The sequence below is a fragment of the Salvelinus namaycush genome, chromosome 4 (genome assembly GCF_016432855.1).
Source record: "Salvelinus namaycush isolate Seneca chromosome 4, SaNama_1.0, whole genome shotgun sequence".
NCBI classification, from domain to species: Eukaryota; Metazoa; Chordata; class Actinopteri; order Salmoniformes; family Salmonidae; genus Salvelinus; species Salvelinus namaycush.
Genome location: NC_052310.1, coordinates 58,388,794 through 58,414,238, shown reverse-complemented (window position 1 = coordinate 58,414,238; position 25,445 = coordinate 58,388,794). Strand labels below are relative to the sequence as shown.

General features: G+C 46.6%; 2 protein-coding genes across 4 annotated transcripts in view; one reads left to right on the top strand and one right to left on the bottom strand.

Moving 5' to 3' along the window:
• Positions 1-3,144, bottom strand: part of LOC120046671 (CDP-diacylglycerol--glycerol-3-phosphate 3-phosphatidyltransferase, mitochondrial-like) — a 46,434-nt gene extending 43,290 nt beyond the window's left edge. The window contains exon 1 of one of the 2 annotated variants that reach the window (XM_038992072.1): positions 2,849-3,144. The gene's annotated coding sequence lies outside the window, so the exon portion shown is untranslated. The remainder of the gene's footprint in view (positions 1-2,848) is intronic. The other variant, XM_038992071.1, reaches the window with a different exon arrangement.
• Positions 3,145-3,166: 22 nt separating this feature from the next.
• On the top strand, positions 3,167-11,903 carry LOC120046673 (suppressor of cytokine signaling 3-like). 2 transcript variants are annotated; one of them, XM_038992073.1, is made up of 4 exons: positions 3,172-3,555; positions 4,171-4,286; positions 5,107-5,536; positions 10,302-11,903. In XM_038992073.1, exons 3-4 carry the CDS (start codon positions 5,408-5,410, stop codon positions 10,896-10,898), a joined length of 726 nt encoding a protein of 241 aa, XP_038848001.1. In that variant the 5' UTR covers positions 3,172-3,555; positions 4,171-4,286; positions 5,107-5,407; the 3' UTR covers positions 10,899-11,903. The 2 variants fall into 2 exon arrangements, with proteins under 2 accessions (XP_038848002.1, XP_038848001.1); XM_038992074.1 differs by lacking the exon at positions 4,171-4,286 and having other exon boundaries at positions 3,167-3,555; positions 10,302-10,898.
• Positions 11,904-25,445: the final 13,542 nt, after the last annotated feature.

Sequence of the window (25,445 nt, the reverse complement as noted above, 5' to 3'; positions counted from 1 at the left end):
CGGCGCAGGACGAGGACACCACTCCACCACTGTCTTTGTCCCCCTCCTTAGCGTCCTTTGAGTGGCGACCCTCGCCCCCGACCCTGGTCTAGGAACCTTCACAAAGGTCCCCCCTAGATAGAGGAGACAGCTCAGGACAGAGAGGTAGCTCAGGACAGAGAGGTAGCTCAGGACAGAGAGGCAGCTCAGGACAGAGAGGCAGCTCCGGACAGAGGGGCAACTCCGGACAGAGGGGCAACTCCGGACAGAGAGGCAGCTCCGGACTGAAGGGCAGCTCCGGACTAATGGCAGCTCCGGGCTGAGGGGCAGCTCATGACTGGCGGGCAGCTCATGACTGGCGGGCAGCTCATGACTGGAAGGCAGCTCATGACTGGAAGGCAGCTCATGACTGACTGGCAGCTCATGACTGACTGGCGGCTCATGACTGACTGGCGGCTCTGGCGGCTCCTGACTGGCTGGCGGCTCTAGCGGCTCCTGACTGGCTGGCGGCTCTAGCGGCTCCTGACTGGCTGGCGGCTCTAGCGGCTCCTGACTGGCTGGCGGCTCTAGCGGCTCCTGACTGACGGACGGCTCTGGACAGACGGGTGGCTCTAATGACTCGGGACAGACGGGCGGCTCTAATGGCTCGGGACAGACGGGCGGCTCTAACGGCTCGGGACAGACGGGCGGCTCAGATGACGCTGGGCAGACGGATGGCTCAGATGGCGCTGGGCAGACGGATGGCTCAGATGGCGCTGGGCAGACGGATGGCTCAGACGGCGCTGGGCAGACGGATGGCTCAGACGGCGCTGGGCAGACGGATGGCTCAGACGGCGCTGGGCAGACGGATGGCTCAGACGGCGCTGGGCAGACGGATGGCTCAGACGGCGCTGGGCAGATGGATGGCTCAGACGACGCTGGGCAGACGGATGGCTCAGACGACGCTGGGCAGGCAGTCAGCTCAGATGGCGTTGAGCAGACGAGCAGTGCAGGCGGCGTTGAGCAGACGAGCAGTGCAGGCGGCGTTGGGCAGACGAGCAGTGCAGGCGGCGTTGAGCAGACGAGCAGTGCAGGCGGCGTTGGGCAGATGAGCAGTGCAGGCGGCGTTGGGCAGACGGCCGACTCTGACCTGCTGAGGCGCACAGTAGGCCTGGTGCGTGGTTCCGGAACTGGTGGTACCGGACTGGAGACACGCACCTCAAGGCTAGTGCGGGGAGCAAGAACAGGGCACACTGAATTCTCAAAGCGCACTATAGGCCTGGTGCGTGGTACCGGCACTGGTGGTACCGGGCTGAGGGCACGCACCTCAGGGCGAGTGCGGGGAGAAGGAACAGTGCGTACAGGGCTCTGGAGACGCACAGGAGGCTTGGTGCGTGGTGCCGGAACTGGTGGTACCGGGCTGGAGACACGCACCATAGGGCTAGTGCGTGGAGGAGGAACAGGGCTCTGGAGACGCACAGGAGGCTTGGTGCGTGGTGCCGGATCTGGTGGTACCGGGCTGGAGACACGCACCATAGGGCTAGTGCGTGGAGGAGGAACAGGGCTCTGGAGACGCACTGGAAGCCTGGTGCGTGGTGTTGGCACTGGTGGTACTGGGCTGGGGCGGGAAGGTGGCGCCGGATATACCGGACCGTGCAGGCGTACTGGCTCCCTTGAGCACTGAGCCTGCCCAACCTTACCTGGTTGAATGCTCCCCGTAGCCCGACCAATGCGGGGAGGTGGAATAACCCGCACTGGGCTGTGTTGGCGAACCGGGGACACCATGCGTAAGGCTGGTGCCATGTACACCGGCCCGAGGAGACGTACTGGAGGCCAGATATGTAGAGCCGGCTTCATGGCACTTGGCTCAATGCTCAATCTAGCCCGGCCAGTGCAGGGAGGTGGAATAACCCGCACCGGGCTATGCACACGTACAGGAGACACCGTGCGCTCTTCCGCATAACACAGTGTCTGCCCGTACTCCCGCTCTCCACGGTAAGCATGGGAAGTGGGCGCAGGTCTCCTACCTGACTTCGCCACACTACCCTTTAGCCCCCCCCCCCCCCCAATAAATTTTTGGGATTTCTTCTCGGGCTTCCTGGCCAGCCGTGTTCCCTCATAACACCGGTTCCCCTTCTCAGCTGCTTTCGCTCTCCTAGCTGCCTCCACCTGTTCCCATGGAAGGCGATCCTTACCAGCCAGGATCTCCTCCCATGTGTAGCAACCCTTTCCGTCCAATACGTCCTCCCAAGTCCATTTCTCCTGGTCCCGCTGCTGCTGCTGCTGCCGCTGCTGCTGCCCGTTGCTACGCTGCTTGGTCCGAGATTGGTGGGTGGTTCTGTAACGGCAGTCTAAGTCGTCCTCCTCCTCAGACGAGGAGAGCCAAGAAGGATCAGAGGACCAATGTGCAGCGTGGTAATTTTCCATGATTTAATGAACATGAAAACAATACACTATACAAAATAACAAAAGAACATACCCTACAGTCCCGTGTGGCACAAACACTGACACAGCAACAGGAACAATCACCCACAAACAAACAGTGAGAACAGCCTACCTTAATATGGTTCTCAATCAGAGGAAACGTCAAACACCTGCCCCTAATTGAGAACCATATCAGGCAACACATTTAACCCAACATAGAAACACACAACATAGAATGCCCACCCCAACTCACGCCCTGACCAACTAAACACATACAAAAACAAGGAAAACAGGTCAGGAACGTGACTCCGTCATTGTAAATAAGAATTTGTTCTTAACTGACTTGCCTAGTTAAATAAAAGTAAAATAAATAAATGAAAGAAAAGGTATACACTGATTGTATTGATTTGGATTTGATTTTTGGAGTACATTATACCCAACAGAAGGGACAGGCTATACAACTTACCATACGAGGTCCGGAGCCTGCTGTTTTTCTGTTCTACATGATAATTAGTTGCACCCACCTGGTGTCCCAGATATAAATCAGTCCCTTAGACGGTAACAATGAAAAAACGCAGTGTGACTGGCGTCGATTCCAGAGTTGAGTTTGAGGGGCCTATAGTATACTGTGGAAGCTTGAGTTTAAATTGTGTATTGTGTAACACTTTGTTTATAAGTGCAGTAGGCTAGTCGTCAGGCTTGAATTGTGGTTTTTATCAAGGGTAGTCTAAGCAAACGGCTTTAACTGTTTCACCTTGTCAGAGGAGTGGATGGGAAGGGAGGACTCACCAGCCAATAACTACGGGAATCTTCCCGTAAAAGGCCACGCACTGATTATTTATTGGAAATCTGCCAACGCGCGCGCGCGTGTGTGTGTGTTTACTGGAAGAACCTCAGAGCTGAGGAGGTGGAGCCTTCGCTCTACTCGTTGACCGCGGTAACACAGCTACCTCCGTTTGCTGGAGAGAGAAAGAGTGAGAGAGAGGGAGAGAGAGAGAGAGAGAGGGGACGCCGACGTCTTTACCGATACACTCCTCCGTCGGTTAGAAGAGGCAGTCTATTCAGAGTTAATGACCAAGTTAATAAATGATTTAACACATAGACATTCGGGGACTTTGGATATTTTCTCCTTGGAGAGGAACGCTGGACCCCGGTACAGGAACAATCTCCAAGGTAAATAAACAGGCTCCATACCGGGGCATAGAGTGCTGCTGTTGCTGTAAATGGTGCATAAAATAGCATACTGCATATGTGTGTAACAGTGCACATGTTAAGCAAGACGTTGTAATTGCGCAAAAACATGATTATCATAACGGCGATATGGGAAGCCATTTGTGCCTCCAAAACATCACAGGGAACCAGCTCTACTACAGGCAGCTTAATGGCGCAATGCAGAACAGGACTTTGCTTTTGAGATGTATTATACTCATTCTCCTTATTCCAGATAGACACACAGAGATAGACAGTGCTATGTTGTACACTCTTGGAAGGAAATAAGCCTCAAATAACCTTTTGGTGTTCAACAGATTGCCACATACCTTTTTTTTTCAGGTCAAAACTGTTCCTTGAGGAACCTCTCTGAAAAGGTTCTTCAAGGAACCCCTGTGTAAAGCTTATAACAGTAACCTTTTTGTGATGCAAGGGGTTAAATTTTGAACCTATTCAATAATATATTGTAGTGGCAACAGCCTATCAGAAGATTGGAGGCATGACTTTTAGTTATTTTTGTCCCCACTGTAAGAGTAAATGTTATTCATGTTAACCCTTTGCTATATTGAAACATTAAAGGTTGTTCCAAGAACCCCTCAACTAACCGACGGTGAAAATATGAACCCATTGACTGCAATGGCTCCTTGAGGAACTCCAGGTTTCCTCGAGTCAGCCTACTCTCTTAGAATTAGGGGGTAAGTCACATTTCTATTTTGTGGCTGGAAGGGGCCTCAGCTCAGCTCAGACAGACACCATGTTTAGCAGCTGCAGAGCGGGCAGTTATGGCATCTCTTGCCGCTTCAAGTAACAACTAGCACCGGTCCTTGGTGAATGGAGATCTATTCAATATGGAGCTGGGCCCATTCCATCTTGCTTCAAATGCACTGATCAGCAGCACAGTGAGACGGCCAGACCCACCCACCTGGGGGTAGCCTATTTACCATGAAACCGGAGAACCATAGAGCTCTGCTGGAGCTCAGCAGGCTGCATGGGAATCAGGTTATTTATTCAGAATGAACCTGGACTCATTCATAATAACCCGGTTTCTGAACCCCCCCCCCCCCCCAGTGGTAAAAGAGAGTTTGAGCTGAGCTGTTTAACACTGTACACGTATAGTGTGTGTGTGTGTGTGTGTGTGTGTGTGTGTGTGTGTGTGTGTGTGTGTGTGTGTGTGTGTGTGTGTGTGTGTGTGTGTGTGTGTGTGTGTGTGTGTGTGAGAGAGTGTGAACACAGTTATTTGGACCTTAATGTCAAAGATGATAATGACCTGACTGACAACAGGGATCGAGGTTCAAACCTCTAGCTGAATGTTTGTGGGTGTGTAGCTATTTGTGTTTTTGTGAAAGTGTTTAATATACAGAAGATGTACTCCACCATGTGTTGGCCTCCATATAGAATCAGTGGAAAAAGACTACTTCACACCTTTGAAGTGTTCACAAGAGAAAATGTATGATAACACTATTATAACACATTTCTGCCCCCTGCTCTCTCTCTCTCTCTCCTTTCTCTCTGCAGCTGTCTGCAGTGGGTGGTCTCTCTGAGGTCCTCTTTGGACTGCTCCTCAGTGTCGTCGCTCTGGGAAACGTGTGTGCACCCCCCTCCTCCCCACCTTCCTCACGCCCTCTCCCCCCTCCTCCCTCACGTCATCGCTCCCTTTCCTCCCCTCCTTCCTCACGCCCTCACCCTTTCCCCACATCGCAAACCCTCTTCATCCCTTCTTCTCTCTCTCCCTCCTGCCCCCTACTCTCCCTCGCCCCTCCCTGCTCTGGACCCCCCACCCCTCGGTCAACGAGCCGAGCGTGGGGGTCAGGGCGCCATGGTAACCCACAGCAGGCGCGACCCCCCCACCATGAGCAGCATGACCCCCCCAGAGCCCAGAGGTCATGGGTCTCGTGTGCACCCCCTGCGCTATAAACCCTTCAGCTCACATGCACACTACCAACAGGTCAGTTAAATACTGTCATGACTGTGTCAGTCAGCTCCACATGTACTCGAGGTAAACTAGCTAGCCTCATCATCATTATTCCTCCCCCAGTCTCTTGGTTTGTCCAATTGTTATCTTTACAACATAGTATAATATGGTTCCTCTTGTTGATAAATCAATCCACTTTTATTGGTCGCATACACATATTTAGCAGATGTTATTGCGGGTGTAGCGAAATGCGTGTGTTCCTAGCTCCAGCAGTGAAGTAATATCTAACAATACACACATCTAAAAAGTTAAAAATAAAATTAATAAATATAGAAACATTAGGATACATATACAGTGTCTTCGGAAAGTATTCAGACCCCTTGACTTATTCCACATTTTGTTATGTTACAGACTTATTCTAAAATTGATTAAATAAAACCATTTCCTCAGCAATCTACACACAATAATACCCCATAATGACAAAGCAAAAACAGGTTTTTAGAATCTTTAGAAAAACAGAAATTCCTTTGCTATGAGACTCGAAATTGAGCTCAGGTGCATACTGTTTCTATTGATCATCCTTGAGATGCTTCTACAACTTCATTGGAGTCCACCTGTGGTAAATTCAATTGATTGGACATGATTTGGAAAGGCGCACACCTGTACATATAAGGTCCCACAGTTGCATGTCAGAGCAAAAACCAAGCCACGAGGTCGAAGGAATTGTCCATAGAGCTCCGAGACAGGATTGTGTTGAGGCACAGATCTGGGGAAGGGTACCAAAACATTTCTGCATCATTAAAGGTCCCTAAGAGCAGTGACCTTCATCATTCTTAAATGGAAGAAGTTTGGAACCACCAAGACACTTCCTAGAGCTTGCCGCCCAGCCAAACTGAGCAATTGGGGGAAAAGGGCCTTGGTCAGGGAGGTGACCACCAACCCAATGGTCACTCTGACAGAGCTCTAGAGTTCCTCTGTGGAGATGGGAGAACCTTCCAGAAGGACAACCATCTCTGCAGCACTCCACCAATTAGACGTTTATGGTAGAGTGGCCAGACGGAAGCCACTCCTCAGTATTTTATTATTATTTTATTTAACCTTTATTAAACCAGGCTAGTCAGTTAAGAACAAATTCTTATTTACAATGACGGCCTACCAAAAGGCAAAAGGCCTCCTGCGGGGACGGGGGCCTGGGATATTTTTCATTTTTTTAAAATATATACTGTATATATATATATATATATATATATAGAACAAAACACTTATCACAACAAGAGAGACAACACTACATAAAGAGAGACATAAGACGACAACATAGCAAGGCAGCAACACATGACAACCCAGCATTGTAGCAACACAACATAACAACATGGTACCAGCACAAAACATGGTACAAACATTATTGGGCACAGACAACAGCACAAAGGGCAAAAAGGTAGAGACAACAATACATCACACAAAGCAGCCACAACTATCAGTAAGAGTGTCCATGATTGAGTCTTTGAATGAAGAGATGGAGACAACGGCCCAGTTTGAGTGTTTGTTGCAGCTCGTTCCAGTCTCTAGCTGCAGCAAACTGAAAAGAGGAGCGACCCAGGAATGTGTGTGTGCTTTGGGGACCTTTAACAGAATGTGACTGGCGGAACGGGTGTTATATGTGGAGGATGAGGGTTGCAGTAGATATCTCAGATAAGGGGGAGTGAGGCCTAAGAGGGTCTTATAAATAAGCATCAACCAGTGGGTCTTGCGATGGGTATACAGAGATGACCAGTTTACAGAGCAGTGTCGAGTGCAGTGATGTGTTCTATAACGAGCAGTGGTGACAAATCTGATGGCCGAATGGTAGTCATACCTTGTGGAATTGGTAATAATCTGAGAAAGATTTAGGGAGTCCCATTGCTTTAGGACTTGGTCAGGTGGTTTAAGCATGTCCCAGTTTAGGTCACCAAGCAGGACAAATTCAAACTTAGAGTAAGGGGCCAGGAGAGAGCTTAGGGCAGGTAGGGAACAGGCTGGTGATGATGGAGGACGATAGCACCCAGCAACAGTCAACAAAGAGCTATTTGAAAGTTGAATGCTTAAAACCAGCAAATCAAATTGTTTGGGGACAGACTTGGTGGAGACAACCGAGCACTGAAGGTGATTCTTGGTAAAGATTTCCACTTCTCCACCTTTGGAAGATCTGTCTTGCCGAAAAAGGTTATAACCAGAAAGGTTAACATCAGTATTCAAAACACACTTCCTTAATTAACCACGTCTCAGTAATGACCAACACATCTGGATTGGAGCTGTGAACCCACACTTTCAATTGATACATTTGAGGTAATAAGCTTCTAGTGTTAACGGCAGAAAACCCAGGCTTTTACGAGAGCAGAAATCAGTGAAGCAGATATCTGAGCACAAGTCAGAATTGGGGCTAGCAACAGTAGATGGGCCAGGATGTACATGCACATTTCCAGATATCATCAACAGTAATACAATCAAGGCACAGCATAGTAAAAGGCACATGGCAGCATGCTTGGAGTTTGCCAAAAGGCTTCTAAGAAACAAGATTCTCTGATTTGATGAAACCAAGATTGAACTCTTTGGCCTGAATGCCCAGCATAATGTCTGGAGGAAACCTGGCACCAGCCCTACGGTGAAGCATGGTGTGGCTACGTTTTTCAGCGGCAGGAACTGGGAGACTGGTCAGGATGGAGGGAAAGATGAGCGGAGCAAAGTACAGAGAGATCCTTGATGAAAACCTGCTCCAGAGCACTCAGACTGGGTGGCTAAGGTTCACCTTCCAATAGGACAATGACCCTAAGCACAAAGCCAAGACAACACAGGAGTGGCTTCAGACAAGTCTCAATGTCCTTGAGTGGCCCAGCCAGAGCCTGGACTTGAACCCGATCAACATCTCTGGAGAGACCTGAAAATAGCTGTTCAGGTCTCCAGAGATGGATCTGCAGAGAAGAATGGGAGAAACTCCCCGCATACAGGTGTGCCAAGCTTGTAGGGTCATACCCAAGAAGAATCGAAGCTGTAATTGGTGCCAAATGTGCTTCAACAAAGTACTGAGTAAAGGGTTGGGAATACTTATGTAAATGTTATTTCAGTTTTTTTAAATTTGCAAAAATGTCTGAACCTATTCTTGCTGTAACGTAACAAAATGTGGAAAAAGTTAAGGGGTCTGAATACTTTTCGAATGTACTGTGTGTGTGTATGATGGGATGTATAGACATTATGGAGAGAGTATGGTTAGAATATGTAGTATATCTGAAGAATAGTATATGTACAGCAATAGTTAAATATGATAGGCCTTGACTAGAATACATTATAGACATATGAATTGGGTAAAAAATTGTATGAAAACATTATTAAAGTGACCAGTGTTCTATGTCTATAGGGCAGCAGTCTCTAAGGTGCAGGTTTGAGTAACCGGAGGGTAGCCGGCTCGTGACAGTAACTAAAGTTCAGGGCAGGGTACTGGGCAGAGGCCGGCTAGTGGTGACTATTTAACAGTCTGATGGCCTCGAGAGAGAAGCTGTTTTTCAGTCTCTCTGTACCAGCTTTGATGCACCTATACTGACCTCACCTTCTGGATGGTAGCGGGGTGAACAAGCTGTGGCTCAGGTGGCTGAGGTCCTTGACGATCTTCGTGGCCTTCCTGTGACACCGGGTGCTGTAGATGTCCTAGAGGGCAGGCAGTGTGCCCCTGGTGATGCCAACGTTGGGCAGACCTCACCAACCTCTGGACTGTGCAGTTGCCATACCAGGCGGTGATACAGCTCGACAGGATGCTCTGAATGGTGCATCTGTTAAAGTTTGTGAGGGTCTTATGGGCCAAGCTGAATTTCTTCAGCCTCCTGAGGTTGAAGAGGCGCTGTTGCATCTTCTTCACCACACTGTCTGTGTGGGTGGACCATTTCAGTTTGTCAGTGATGTGTACTCTGAGGAAACTTGAAGCTTTTCACCTTCTCCACAGTGGACCTGTCAATGTGGATGGGAGCATGCTCCCTCTGGTGTCTCCTGAAGTCCACGATCAGCTCCTTTGTCTTTTTAATGTTGAGGAAGAGGTTATTTTCTGTAACCACTCAGCCAGATGCCTCACCACCTCTCTGCCGGCTGTCTCGACATTGTTGGTAATCAGAACCACCACTGTTGTTGTGTTCAAACTTGATGATTGAGTTGGAGACGTCCGTGGCCACTCTGTCATGGGTGAACCGGGAGTGCAGGGGGGGGGGGGGGGGGGGGGGGGGGGGGGGGGGGGTTGCGCACACACCCTTGTGGAGCCCCCGTGTTGAGGATCAGCGTAGTGGTGGTGTTGCCTACCTTCACCTCCTGGAGGCAGCCCGCCATGAAGCCCAGGACAGTAATTTAGTTTCTTGGGTACAGGAACAATGGTGGACATCTTGAAGCAAGTGGAGACAGCAGATAGGGAGAGATTGAATATGTCAAACGACAGTGTATGTATCGTAGTTATTGTCATCAACTATTTTTAAGCAATAAGGCACGAGTGGGTGTGGTATATGACCAATATACCGTGGCTACGGGCTGTTCTTATGCACGAGGCAATGTGGAGTGCCTGGATACAGCCCTTAGCCATGGTATATTGGCCATATACCACAAACCCCCGAGGTGCCTTATTGCTATTATAAATTGCTAACCAATATAATTAGAGCAGTAAAAAGAAAGGTTTTGTCATACCTGTGGTATACAGTCTGATATACCATGGCTTTCAGCCAATCAGCATTCATAGCTCGAACCACCCAGTTTATAATATACAGTAAGTAACCTATTCTTCTCCTTGCTTCAGGTGCTGTGTGCGGTGCGTAAGCTACAAGAGAGTGGGTTCTACTGGGGTGCAGTGGGGGGTCGTGAGGCTAGCTCTCTGCTCCGCTCCCAGCCCCCCGGGACCTTCCTGGTTCGAGACTCATCCGACCACCACTACTTCTTCACACTGTCGGTCCAGACGGCCCGCGGGACCAAGAACCTCCGTATCCACAGCCAGGGGGGAAGCTTTTACCTGCAACCCGACTCGTGCTGCACACACATGCCCCCGCGCTTCGACTGTGTGCTCAAACTGATTGGACACTACATGGGGAAGGAAGGAAGAGGTGGAGAAGCAGCAGGAGGAGGAGAGGGGGAGGCTGGGGTAAGGGCGGGGGGAGGCACGGCTGCGCCGGAAGGAGAGACTGTGGGGTCGGGGACTGGGAGTGTGTATCTGATCCACTCAGGGGGAGAGAAGGTTCCGTTGGAGCTGCGTCGACCCCTCCCCTCCTCCCTGTCCTCCCTCCAACACCTGTGTAGGAGGACCCTGAACGGACACCTCGGGGGCTCGGTCAGCCCCGACACACACCAGCTCCCTCACACACTCAGGAACTTCTTGGAGGAGTACGATGCCCCCATCTAACACACACATACAAACAAAAACACACATACTCACACAGTTCAGGTTTGTGGTTTCCCCCTCTAACGGTTGAGGATAGGATTTGGAAAGGGTAAGCTGTTCCAGATCGATGCCACCGCTTTCTTACCAAGGGGAGCCTAATATAGGTAACCATTGATACGCCTCCGCTCCTGGACAGACCGTTGATGGGAGTCAAGACGAGACTGGTAGGGTTAAAACTCGTTTCCCTCTCAGCCAGTGACCCAATCTCCCAGCGGGTGCTGTGATTGGGTAGTCAAAAAGATTGATAGGTCGATAATGCAGACCGTGGACCCGCCACACATGCATGCAAACACATACACAGTGCTGTGTGTGGCTTTAGGAGTGTAGCCAGAAGGTTGTTTTGGGTTTGTTGTGCTGCTGTGGCTGAGGTATAGCTCCTTCTATTGATCAACAGAGGCTTTCATCTCCTCCCTTTTTCTCCTGTTTGACATGTAGAATGGGCTCAATGGACTGCGAGAGGGAGGGAAAGGAAGCGAGAGACAAGGAGAGCAGCGTAATGAGAGTGTCTGGAGAACAGCAGTATGTCAAACGAAGGGGCCAAAAGCAGAGTGAAAGTGTTTGTGTGTGTGGTGTCGTACACATTTCCACTGCTGTATGCCAACTAGCATTGCCTCATAGGAGGGTGTGGGGGATCATGGCTGAAGACAGCCACTAGCCTCACAAACATACACAAGACACCACGTGCGTATGTACATACAGCTTACAGTGCTGTGAAAGTATTTGCCCACTTTCAAATTGTCTCTACTTTTGCATATTTTTGATACTGAATGTTATTAGATCTTCAACCAAAACCTAATATTAAATACAGGGAACCCGAGTGAACAAATAACACAATTATATACTTATTTCATAAACACAGTTAGGCAACACCCAATGCCCCTGTGTGTGAAAGTAATTGCCCCCTTACACTCAATAACTGATTGTGCCATCTTTAGCTGCAATGACTGCAACCAAATGCTTCCTGTAGTTGTTGATCCGTCTCTCACGTCGCTGTGGAGGAATTTTGGCCCACTTATGCATGCAGAACTGCTTTAAGTCATTGACATTTGTGGGTTTTCAAGCATGAACTGTTCGTTTGAAGTCCTGCCACAACATCTCAATTGGGATTAGGTCTGTACTTTGACAAGGCTTCAAATTTGTTTCTTTTTAGCCATTTTCATGTAGACTTTATTGTTTGTTTTGGATCATTGTCTAGCTGCGTGACCCAGCTGCGCTTCAGCTCACAGATGGATGGCCTGACATTCTCCTGTAGAAATTCTCTGATACAGAGTAGAATTCATGGTTCTGTCTATTAAGGCAAGTGGTCCAGGACCTGAGGCAGCTGGGTCATGCAGCAAGACAATGATCCGAAACACACAATCAGGTCTACATGAAAATTGTTAAAAAGCAACACATTTTAAGTTTTGGAATGGCCTAGTTAAAGTCCAGACCTAATCCAAATTGAGATGTTGTTGCAGGACTTGAAACAAGCAGTTTATGCATGAAAACCCACACATGTCATTGAGTTAAATCAGTTCTCCATGCAAGAGTGGGCCTAAATTCCTCCACAGCGATGTTGGAAAAAATATGCAAAAATAGAGAATCAAAAAGGGGGCAAATTCTTTTTCACGGCACTGTAACTGCAGCTTTGGTAGCTCTTCTGTTAGAATGTGATGGAGATGCCTCTGTGTCTTTGTCTTTCTTCCCATCTCTCCATCCATCTACTCACAAGAGAAGATTTATGATAACACTAACACCGCTCACTCGCTTATTTATATAAATAAATAGATCTCTCTCTCACTCAACCCCAAAGCTAACAGTGGATCTTATTTTAGTTCCTGGCAGGCAGAAACAACATGTGTCCTAAATGCTACCTTATTCCCTTTAAAGTACACTAGCCCTGGTCAAAAGTAGTGCACTGTATATAAAATTGGGTGCCATTTGGGACACAGTCAGAAACAAAAACTGAAGCCGAACATAGTCAGTAGTCCGGGGGGGATTAAAGGGTGAGGGATTGAAGGGTGAGGGAAGAGTGCTGAAGATGAGTATGGCTGAGGCTGGATGAGGGGGGGGACAGGCAAGGATGATTGGGGGAGAAGCGGTAATAGTGAGTGAGTGGTGAGGGATGAGTAGGCAAGATTGTTTTCACACTGGGCCACAGAGACAACAAATCCTTAATTTGAAGATGATGATGTCGTGTTTAGCTAAATCCATGTCTTCCTGATAGGAGCCTAGCTAGTAGAAGAGCAACGTTTGTAATTTTTAACATCTATTATCGTCATATCAACCTAATGTGTCGCACCAGCTCAGCTACATGTGTGTGTCAGAAGTACTTGTCTTTTATAAAGACTGCTCATGACCTCGCCACTAGACTGGCAGACAGTGCAAGCCCAACTATCTGGAACAACAAAAAACTAAAAGCATTTCAGAAGAGAAATTAAAGATTGAACTTTGCACATATTTATATTTCTAAGATATTTCAACAATGTATATTAAAGAGCACTATTTTTACAAAATTGAACTGATTCTCCTTGTGCCTTCATTTGTCTGTTGGATACACACATTTCTGTCTCTGCTTTTTGAATATCACACTTACACGGTGTAATCAGAAAACAAGTGCTATGGTTTAAACACAAATACAATGAGGTTTCCTGTACTGAGAATGCACACAGATGAATAAACACAATCACACTTACACAGAACATCTCGCAGCTTTCTCACACCATAAAGGAAAAAACACACCTACACAGTTTAATTTCTACATTGTGGTTTCTACCTCAAGTTTTTTAACTCGAAGGTACAGCTGCTTTAGAGCTCTCATGCAACTTGCCAAAATCACACAACCACACGCATGCATGCACACACATACAAACAAACCCTCACACACACCTTTACCGATACTGCCTCCCCTTCTCCATGAACCTATTAGATTACATAATTGACCATTTGTTTATGTTTTTCTACTTCACAAACATAACACAAAACAAAATGCCATGTAGGGGCAGCGATGCGCGTCAGACGCACTCATCACTCTAACAAACACAGATTCCAAAACCAAATTACTTTATTCCACAGGTTTCCAGTGTGTACAGGTATCCACAGATCTTCAGGTAAGTAACAATACCAAGGTAAGTATCTTCAGGTACGCACACTTATTTCCACAGGGATAACAATTAGGATGTGGTAAGAAAAATGTATGACAACAGCTGAAAAGTGTCAGTTACAACTAGAGTTCTAAAACGTAAACAAACCCAAAAGCCAAAATAGAGTGGACATGAGCCACTGCATGGTCTCTTAAGACAGTATCCCACAACAAAAAATAATGAGACGACTTAAACTATTTAACATGAAGTAAACCAAGAAATGTATTTTATACTAATGTTGACAATCCTAAATTGGCTCCCACATTACCGGCCCCTAATTGTTATCTTAAACATGAAACAATTACTCAAAACTACATAAAGAGCCATGTTTATGATGTTCTTCAGTACAGCTGTACTATCCGTCCACAAAACGGAATCTTCAAGCTACAGCTCTCTTTTCAGAATCTTGTCCATGCGTCCTGCCATGGTGGCTGCTGTGAGCTCCATAAGGGGAATAATGGTATGTTTGAGCAGAGAAACTCTAGCCTTCACAATGATGAAGGCACAATGTACTTCATCGTGGCTGTTCCGTTGCAGCAGGTAGCACACTGTACCGTAGCCTTCTTCACTCGCATCTGAGAAGTGATACAGCTGAGCGAACGGTGACTCTACAAAGCCTGAGGGTTTAAAGCACTGACCAACTCAAGTCTTTCTACTGATGGAGCACCTTCATCCGGTCGACCATTCCTGAGCAAGCTGATCTGGCACGAAGTCATCCCAGCCTAGGTTCAGTCTGCACAGCTCTTGCAGGATCTTCTTCACTGGCAGAACCACTGGAACCATGGTCACCAATGGATTGTAGATCAAGCTCACGATGGATCCTTCTTCTGGTGAGGGTCTTGGATGACAACTCTGAACTTGAAGGTGTCAGACTGGACATTCAGTCACTGTAGTAGCTGACGTGTATAGTGTTGAATCATCCGCATACATAGACACACTGGCTTTACTCAAAGATTGAAAAAGTAAGGGGCCTAGACAGTTGCCCTGGGGAATTCCTGATTTTACTTGGATTATGTTGGACGGCTTCCATTGAAGAACACCCTCTGTGTTCTGTTAGACAGGTAACTCTTTATACACAATATAGTAGGGGTGTAAAATCATAACACATACGTTTTTCCAGCAGCAGATTATGATTGATAATGTCAAAAGCTGCACTGAAGTCTAACAAAACAGACCCCACAATCTTTTGATCATCAATTTCTCCCAGCCAATCATCAGGCATTTGTGAAAGTGCTGTGCTTGTTGAATGTCCTACCCTATAAGTGTGCTGAACAGCCGTTGTAAAATTGTAAAATAGCATTGTATCTGGTCAATGTCACGTTCCTGACCTTATTTCCTTTGTTCTGTATTGTTTAGTTGGTCAGGACGTGAGCTGGGTGGGCATTCTATGTTATGTGTTTCTATGTTGGGTTCACTGTCAACTAGCCTGATATGGTTCTCAATCAGGGGCAGGTGTTTTACGTTTCCTCTGATTGAGAACCATATTAAGGTAGGCTGTTCTCACTGTTTGTTTGTGGGTGACTGTTGCTGTGTCTGTGTTTGTTTCACCACACGGTACTGTTTCGTTTCGTTCGTTCGTTTGTTCCTACCTGTTCGTGCGTTCATGTTTTATGTGTTCTCAAGTTCAGGTCTGTTAACGTCGTTTATTATTTTGTAGTTTGTTCAAGTGTTTTTTTCGTCTTCGTTATTATTATAAAAATTATTAGGTATTCAACCCACGCTGCGTTTTGGTCCGATCCTTGCTTCTCTTCAGACGAGGAGGAAGACGAGCGTTACAGTCAAACACAATTTTTTCCAAAAGTTTACTAATGGTTGGTAACAAGACTCAGTTATTTGAGTCAGTTAAGGGGGCTTTACTATTCCTAGGTAGCGGAATTACTTTTGCTTCCCTCCAGGCCTGGGGGCACACACGTTCTAGTAGGCTAATTTGAAAATATGGCAAATAGGAGTGGCAATATCATCCGCTATAAGTAATTTTCCATCCAAGTTGTCAGACCCCAGTGGCTTGTCATTGTTGATAGACAATGTTTTTTTTCACCTCTTCCACACTCACTTTTCAAAATTAAAATGCTTGTTTTTCATAATTTGGTCAGATATCCTTGGATGTGTAGCGTCAGCTACTGTATGTGAAATTTAAAAATAAATAAAAAATAAATAAAAGGAAGCCACCTCAAGCCTATAATCCTCAGCAAGCAAACAATTTCCATATTGGAACTCCAGTTTGTCCCGAAACAAAGTGTAGTACATACAACTCCTACAGCTCCTATTTCTCCAGACAAAGAGGGCTCCATTGCAAAACTCATCTGGGAATAACTTTGTTAGCTTGATGGATTGGTCAATTGGCAAACCACAGTGTACAGTGGTTCTTCCTTTAAAAGTTGCGGTGTACTGCAGCACAGCTTGCGGGGTGCCTCAGAATTCTATGGCATGTTATTTAAGTGTCAGCCATTGTTGCCAGAATGACGCAATTTACCACAATCTATCACAAACGGTCGTGGCATAAGCTCAAAACTTTTAGAGGAAGAACCACTGTATGGGCTGCTGAATTTGGACTGAAAAAGGAGAACCGACAACGGGCAGCAGGGCCAGAACCTGGTCCCCTGGACTAAATTGTCACGGCTCAGCTTGCCGGTCAAACAACCTTTTCATCCTCACCTGAGAGGATGCTAGTTTTTCTTTAGCCATTTCACAAGCTACATACAACCTGTGTCAGAAACCACTAACATATGACAACAAATTTGGGAAAGGCTCAACCACCTTCCAATCCTCCTTTAATACAGCAAGGGGACCACGCACAGTATGACCAAAAACAAGGTCATTAGGACTGAGTTGTGCTCTCTTGTGATACTTTAACAGCGAGTAGCAACCAGGGTAACCCCTCTTCCCAGTCACATTCTAATTCAGTGCAGTACGCATATAACAGTGACTTCAAAGTCTGATGAAAACGGTCAAGGGCCCTTGACACTGCGCAGGATAAGCACTGGCCTGATTATGTTATATACGCAATTATCGCAAGACTTGTGCAAATATGTGCGAAGTGAAGTTGGAACCCTGATCAATCTGAATCGCCTTAATGTACGTATTCCGAAAATTGAGATGAACTGTGACAAAGCCTTCACAACAGACTTAATGGTAATGTTGCAAAGTGGATAGGCTGCGGGATATCTCATAGCCTGACAACACAGTTAACATGTAGGTGCGACCAGCTTTAGAACGGCGTAAGGGTCCAACACAATCAATAATCAAATGCTAAAATGGCTAGCCTGTAACAGAAATCGGTTGTAGTGGGACTGGATTTAACATCTTATTAGGCTTCCCAGACAGCTGACAAACATGGCATGTTTTGATGTAAGAGGAAATGTCTTTAAACGAGGCCAACAAAAATGACGCAAAATTCAATCATAGGTTTTACTAACCCCAAAGTGAACAGAAAGGTCATGAGATGTTTTCAAATCTAGATCTCGAAGCTTAGAAGGAAACGATCTGAACAATAGCGTCACCCACAACTTTTGCTGTGAGGCGTCCATTTCCTCACCAACAACTGATCTTGAATGTAGTAACCCTGGGCAGCACTCCTTACCTCCTCACCCAGAAGTACTTGATCAAATTAACCTTTTAAGGTAGGATCAGCAGACTGCTCCATCACAAGATCAATACAGGACATAGGCAAAGGTAAATAATTTAATGTATTATCAAACTGTTCGGCTATGTGTTGTGTAAGTTCCGTTTTGACCGTAGTGTCAGCACAGGTCATAGCACGAGTCACAGCACATGCAGAGAATACCTCCAGGAATCGCATATAAGGCCCTCCCCCGCCCTCCTTTCGGAAAAGCTGACCACGACTCCATTTTGTTGCTTCCAGCCTACAAACAGAAACTAAAACAACAAGCTCCCTCGCTCAGGTCTGTTCAACGCTGGTCCGACCAATCTGATTCCACGCTTCAAGACTGCTTCGATCACGTGGATTGGAATATGTTCCGCATTGCGTCCAACAACAATATTGACGAATACGCTGATTCGGTGAGCGAGTTCATTAGAAAGTCCATTGACGATGTCGTACCCACAGCAACGATTAAAACATTCCCAAACCAGAAACCGTGGATTGACGGCAGCATTCGCGTGAAACTGAAAGCGCGAACCACTGCTTTTAACCAGGGCAAGGTGACCGGAAACATGACCGAATACAAACAGTGTAGCTATTCTCTCCGCAAGGCAATCAAACAAGCTAAGTCCCAGTATAGAGACAAAATAGAGTCGCAATTCAACAGCTCAGACACAAGAGGTATGTGGCAGGGTCTACAGTCAATCACGGATTACAAAAAGAAAACCAGCCCCGTCGCGGACCAGGATGTCTTGCTCCCAGACAGGCTAAATAACTTTTTTGCTCGCTTTGAGGACAATACAGTGCCACTGACACGGCCCGCTACCAAAACCTGCGGGCTCTCCTTCACTGCAGCCGAGGTGAGTAAAACATGGCTGGTGTGTTTACGGACATATTCAATCAATCCTTATCCCAGTCTGCTGTTCCCACATGCTTCAAGAGGGCCACCATTGTTCCTGTTCCCAAGAAAGCTAAGGTAACTGAGCTAAACGACTACCGCCCGTAGCACTCACTTCCGTCATCATGAAGTGCTTTGAGAGACTAGTCAAGGACCATATCACCTCCACCCTACCGGACACCCTAGACCCACTCCAATTTGCTTACCGACCCAATAGGTCCACAGACGACGCAATCGCAACCACACTGCACACTGCCCTAACCCATCTGGACAAGAGGAATACCTATGTGAGAATGCTGTTCATCGACTACAGCTCAGCATTTAACACCATAGTACCCTCCAAACTCGTCATCAAGCTCGAGACCCTGGGTCTCGACCCCGCCTTGTGCAACTGGGTCCTGGACTTCCTGACGGGCCGCCCCCAGGTGGTGAGGGTAGGTAACAACATCTCCACCCCGCTGATCCTCAACACTGGGGCCCCACAAGGGTGCGTTCTGAGCCCTCTCCTGTACTCCCTGTTCACCCACGACTGCGTGGCCATGCACGCCTCCAACTCAATCATCAAGTTTGCGGATGACACTACAGTGGTAGGCTTGATTACCAACAACGACGAGACGGCCTACAGGGAGGAGGTGAGGGCACTCGGAGTGTGGTGTCAGGAAAATAACCTCACACTCAACGTCAACAAAACAAAGGAGATGATTGTGGACTTCAGAAAACAGCAGAGGGAGCACCCCCCTATCCACATCGACGGGACAGTAGTGGAGAAGGTGGAAAGTTTTAAGTTCCTCGGTGTACACATCACGGACAAACTGAATTGGTCCACCCACACAGACAGCGTTGTGAAGAAGGCGCAGCAGCGCCTCTTCAACCTCAGGAGGCTGAAGAAATTCGGCTTGTCACCGAAAGCACTCACAAACTTCTACAGATGCACAATCGAGAGCATCCTGTCGGGCTGTATCACCGCCTGGTACGGCAACTGCTCCGCCCACAACCGTAAGGCTCTCCAGAGGGTAGTGAGGTCTGCACAACGCATCACCGGGGGCAAACTACCTGCCCTCCAGGACACCTACACCACCCGATGTCACAGGAAGGCTATAAAGATCATCAAGGACAACAACCACCCAAGCCACTGCCTGTTCACCCTGCTATCATCCAGAAGGCGAGGTCAGTACAGGTGCATCAAAGCAGGGACCGAGAGACTGAAAAACAGCTTCTATCTCAAGGCCATCAGACTGTTAAACAGCCACCACTAACATTTAGCGGCCGCTGCCAACATACTGACTCAACTCCAGCCACTTTAATAATGGGAATTGATGGAAATTATGTAAAAATGTACCACTAGCCACTTTAAACAATGCCACTTAATATAATGTTTACATACCCTACATTACTCATCTCATATGTATATGTATATACTGTACTCTATATCATCTACTGCATCTTGCCATCTTTATGTAATACATGTATCACTAGCCACTTTAAACTATGCCACTTTATGTTTACATACCCTACATTACTCATCTCATATGTATATGTATATACTGTACTCTATACCATCTACTGCATCTTGCCTATGCCGTTCTGTACCATCACTCATTCATATATCTTTATGTACATATTCTTTATCCCTTTACACTTGTGTGTATAAGGTAGTAGTTGTGGAATTGTTAGGTTAGATTACTTGTTGGTTATTACTGCATTGTCGGAACTATAAGCACAATCATTTCGCTACACTCGCATTAACATCTGCTAACCATGTGTATGTGACAAATAAAATTTGATTTGATTTGATTTGATCTCTGTACGTTTTCATCGATAATCCCTACATGGGATGGGGTATGAGAAACCACCAGAGGAGATGCATCACGCCAGACACAACTGCTGGCTAAGTTGTTAACCAAAATCACATGAACACTGTCAACGGGCAGAAAAGGGACACATCCTAATGGAAAGCTCACCTTGGACTAGGTCAGATATAAGTTTGACTTTGTGCAAGGGTACAGACAATGTATTCAAATCTATCCCTTGAATCAGGACACTGGTTTCTGTATCTGTCTCCAGAGAAAAGGGCAGAACAGACTCCAAAATAAACGATTCAGAGGCACCAGTGTCTCGCAGAATCTTTACTGGCACTTGCACATCACTTCCTAATAGTGAAACATAACCCTCTGACAAATGGCAAATAATAAGTACTAAAAGGTGTGGACAATTCTTGAGCTTGCACAACAGGATTAACATGAGGAACAGGCGCAGCTAACGCAACAGGTTAAATTTGTGCTGGCCAATCTGCTTACCTTTTTACCAAAGACAGGACATTCATTCTTCCAGTGGTCTTTACCTTGACAATAATTACAGATTTTACTTACATCATTCTGTCCACATGAACCATGTTCGGATCTAGATGGAAATGCGTCATTACCAGAAACAAAGGAATTTGCTGAGCGAAATCCACTTGAAATGTTCCTCTGCCCCCAATCTCGCATATGGGACCCCCAAAACTGCTTTTGTGGGTCAATACGTACTCATCTGCCAAAACAGCAGCTTCAGATGCAGTCCGTACTTTATGTTCATTTATATAGGTAGCAAGACGATCAGGGACAGATTCTTTAAATTGTTCGAGGACAACCAGGTTACACAAATCTTCAAAACTAGTGACTGCTAACGCAGTACACCAACGATTGAATTGAGTTACCAAATCCTGTGAAAACTCAACATGGGACTGTTTTTCACCTTTCTTCAACATTCTGAAACGTTGTCGATATGCTTCAGGGACCAACTCGTAAACATGCAGAAGAGCAGTTTTAACCTTTACGTAATCGTCGGCATCTATAGCGCTAAGACATGAGTAAGCCTCCTAAGCCTTACCGGTCAAAGACACTGTAGTGTCAAAGTACGGTCTGCATCAGGCCAAGCCTAAGAGTCTGCTACACGTTCAAATAACGTAAAAAATAGATCAGGATCCTTTTCAGTAAATTTAGGCAACAACCAGAGATTACCAGCAACATCAAAGACGGAGAACGACCAAGGGAAGAGCGTCCCATTGGGGAGCTTGAGTAGTCATTCTCAAAAAGAATTCATATGAAAACTTGCCTTCTCTGACAAGTTCTAACCCCCGATGTTGCAACCACAGTTTAGCTTGTTCCGTATTCTCATTCAACCTTTCCAAATCAAGTTATTTTTGCTGTTTCAACCTTTCCAGATCTTTGTCATGATTTAGCTGCAATAAAAGTAACTCATTTTTTTGCTTGAATGTCAAACCAGCTCTAGACACAATTGCTACATCCAGTACAGCTGGACTAGGTTCACTCAATTCTGCCTTCAAAATAACAGCTGAAAGCAAATTAGCTGACAGAATAGACCTCACTATATCTTTGAGATACAGTGTCACTAATCTCAACATGATAATACTCACTCAACTTCAAAAGCAGTTCCTTCGTAAACTGCATAAGCAACTCTTCAGAAGGAGTATGGATAAAATCCTCAATCGATGCCATAATGCGACTACAAAATTAACAGAATAAAACCCAAACTTTTAAAATGTGGCACTATGTCCAACCGACCTTACACCATGTGTAACCATGCCAGCCCAGGACCTCCACATCCGGCTTCTTCACCTGCGGGATTGTCTGAGACCAGTCAACCGAACAGCTGATTAAACTGTGGGTTTGTACAACCAAAGAAATTCTGAACAAACTGTCAGAAACCGTCTCAGGGAAGCTCATCTACGTGCTTGTTGTCCTTACCAGGGTCTTGACCTGACCGCAGTTCGGTGTTGTAACCGACTTCAGTGGGCAAATATTCACCTTCGATGGACACTATACCGGGCAGATGGCAGACAGCGTGTATGGTGTTGTGTGGGCGAGCGGTTTGCTGATGTCAATATTGTGAACAGAGTGCCCCATGGTGGCGGTGGGGTTATGGTATGGGCAGGCATAAGCTACAGACATTGAATACAATTGCATTTTATCAATCGCAGTGCTAGCTGTGCCACCAGAGACTCTGGGTTCGAGCCCAGGCTCTGACGCAGCCGGCCGCGACTGGGAGGTCCATAGGGCGACGCACAATTGGCCTAGCGCCGTCTGGGTTAGGGAGGGTTTGGCTGGTAGGGATATCCTTGTCTCATCGCGCACTAGCGACTCCTGTGGCGGGCCGGGCGCAGTGCACGCTGCCCAGGGTCCCTGCTCATCTGCGTGAACGTGCCTTAGGTATGCTGCAAGGAGGCATGAGGACTGCAGATGTGGCCAGGGCAATGAATTGCAATGTCCGTACAGTGAGACACCTAAGACAGGGAGACAGGACGGACAGCTGATCATCCTCGCAGTGGCAGACCACATGTAATAACACCTTCACAGGATCGGTACATCCGAACATCACACCTGCGGGACAGGCACAGGATGGCAACAACAACTGCCCGAGTTACACCAGGAACACACAATCCCTCCATCAGTGCTCAGACTGTCCACAATAGGCTGAGAGAGGCTGATCTGATAGCTTGTAGGCCTGTTGTAAGGCAACAGGTGCAGTGATCTGTGAGCTGCTCTGACATCTGGTGCTTAAAGTTAGTGAGGGAGATATGAGTCTCCAGCTTCAGTGATTTTTGCAATTTGTTTTCAGTTATTGGCAGCAGAGAACTGGAAGGAAAGGCGGCCAAAGGAGGAATTGGCTTTGGGGGGGACCAGTGAAATATAACTGCTGGAGCGCGTGCTACGGGTGGGTGTTGCTATGGTGACCAGTGAGCTGAGATAAGGCAGGGTTTTACCTAGCAAAGACTTATAGATGACCTGGAGCCAGTGTGTTTGGCGACGAATATAAAGCGAGGGCCAGCCAATGAGAGCATAAAGGTTGCAGTGGTGGGTAGTATATGGGGCTTTGGTGACAAAGCGGGTGGCACTGTGATAGACTGCATCCAATTTGCTGAGTAGAGTGTTGGAGGCTATTTTGTAAATGACATCGCCGAAGTCAAGGATCGGCAGGATATTCAGTTTTACGAGGGTATGTTTGACAGCATGAGTGAAGGATGCTTTGTTGCAAAATAGCAAGCCGATTTCTAGATTTAATTTTGGATTGGAGATGCTTAATGTGAGTCTGGAAGGAGCGTTTACAGTCTAACCAGACACCTAGGTATTTGTAGTTGTCCACATATTCTAAGTCAGAACCATCCAGAGTAGTGATGCTGGACGGGTGGGCAGGTGTGGGCAGCGATCGGTTGAAGAGCATGCATTTAGATTTACTAGCGTTTAAGAGCAGTTGGAGGCCACGGAAGGAGAGTTGTATGACATTGAAGCTCGTCTGGAGGTTAGTTAACACAGTGTCCAAAGGGCCAGAAGTATACAGAATGGTGTCGTCTGTGGAAGAGGTGGATCAGAGAATCACCAGCAGCAAGAGCGACATCATTGATGTATACAGAGAAGAGAGTCGGCCTAAGAATTGAACCCTCTGGCACCCCCATAGAGACTGCCAGAGGTCCGGACAACAGGCCCTCCGATTTGACACACTGAACTCTATCTGAGAAGTAGTTGGTGAACCAGGAGCCTATGTGAAGTCATCCTGACCCAGTAGTTGTGGCATTACCCTTTCTAGAAATTCTTCTTTCGGGGAAATGTTGGGGAAAACTACGAAAAGAAGATTTGACAGGCAACTGAAGTCCTCCATCCCATAACATGTTTCAATAAGCCCTGTAATGATATATTTTCTGAGGCTTTTCTTGTGTGATTTCCTCCAGAGTTAACCCATTTTAAGCCTTCTCCAAACGTTTGTTTGGAGAGTTCAGTCATATTAGAGCATTCTATGTTCTTTTTTCTATGTTTTGTATTTCTTTGTTTTGGTCGGGTATGGTTCTCAATCAGGGACAGCTGTCTATCGTTGTCTCTGATTGGGAACCATACTTAGGTAGCTTTTTCCCACATGGTTTTTGTGGGTAGTTATTTTCTGTTTTGTGTTTCTGCACCTGACAGAACTCTTCGTTGTCGTTTTGCTCTTTGTTATTTTGTTCAAGTGTTTTTTGAAAATAAATCATGAACACTTACCACGCTGCGCTTTGGTCCACTCCTTCTTCATCCGACGACCGTTACATATTAGCTTTTATATTTTCGGATATTTTCTTCATCTGTTTAGACAGTTTCTCATTATCAGTGCAAATTTCTGTTAGTGGTGTCTCTAAACTCACTTTAGTCGATTTGTCAACTACTTGGTCCATGGTCACATTGTTTCGCTGTGTTTGTTTGTCCCTATTTCTAGATCTAGTATTTGCCATAGTATGTACACTGAACAAAAATATAAACGCAACATGTAACCATTTGAAAGATTTGACTGAGTAACAATTCGTATACGGAAATCAGTCAAATGAAATCAATCCGTTAGGCCCTAAATCTATGGATTTCACGACTGGGAATACTAATATGCGTCTGTTGGTCATAGGTACAGTACCTAAAAAAAAAAGTAGCGGTGTGAATCAGAAAACCAGTCAGTATCTGATGTGACCACCATTTGCCTCATACAGCACGACACATCTCCTTCACATAGATTGGATCAGGCTGTTGATTGTGGCCTGTGGAATGTTGTCTCATTCCTCTTCAATGGCTAGCCCGAAGTTGCTGGATATTGGCGGGAACTGGAACACACTGTCGTACACATCGATCCAGAGCATCCCGAATATGCTCAATGTGTGACATGTCTGGTGAGTATGCAGGCCATGGAAGAACTGGGAAATTTTCAGGGTCCAGGAAATGTGTAAAGATCCTTGCGACATTGGGCCGTGCATTATCATGCTGAAACATGAGGTGTGATGGCGGCGGATGTATGGCACGGCAATGGGCCTTAGGATCTCACCATTGTATCTCTGTGGATTCAAATTGCCATCGATAAAACGTAATTGTGTTAGTTGT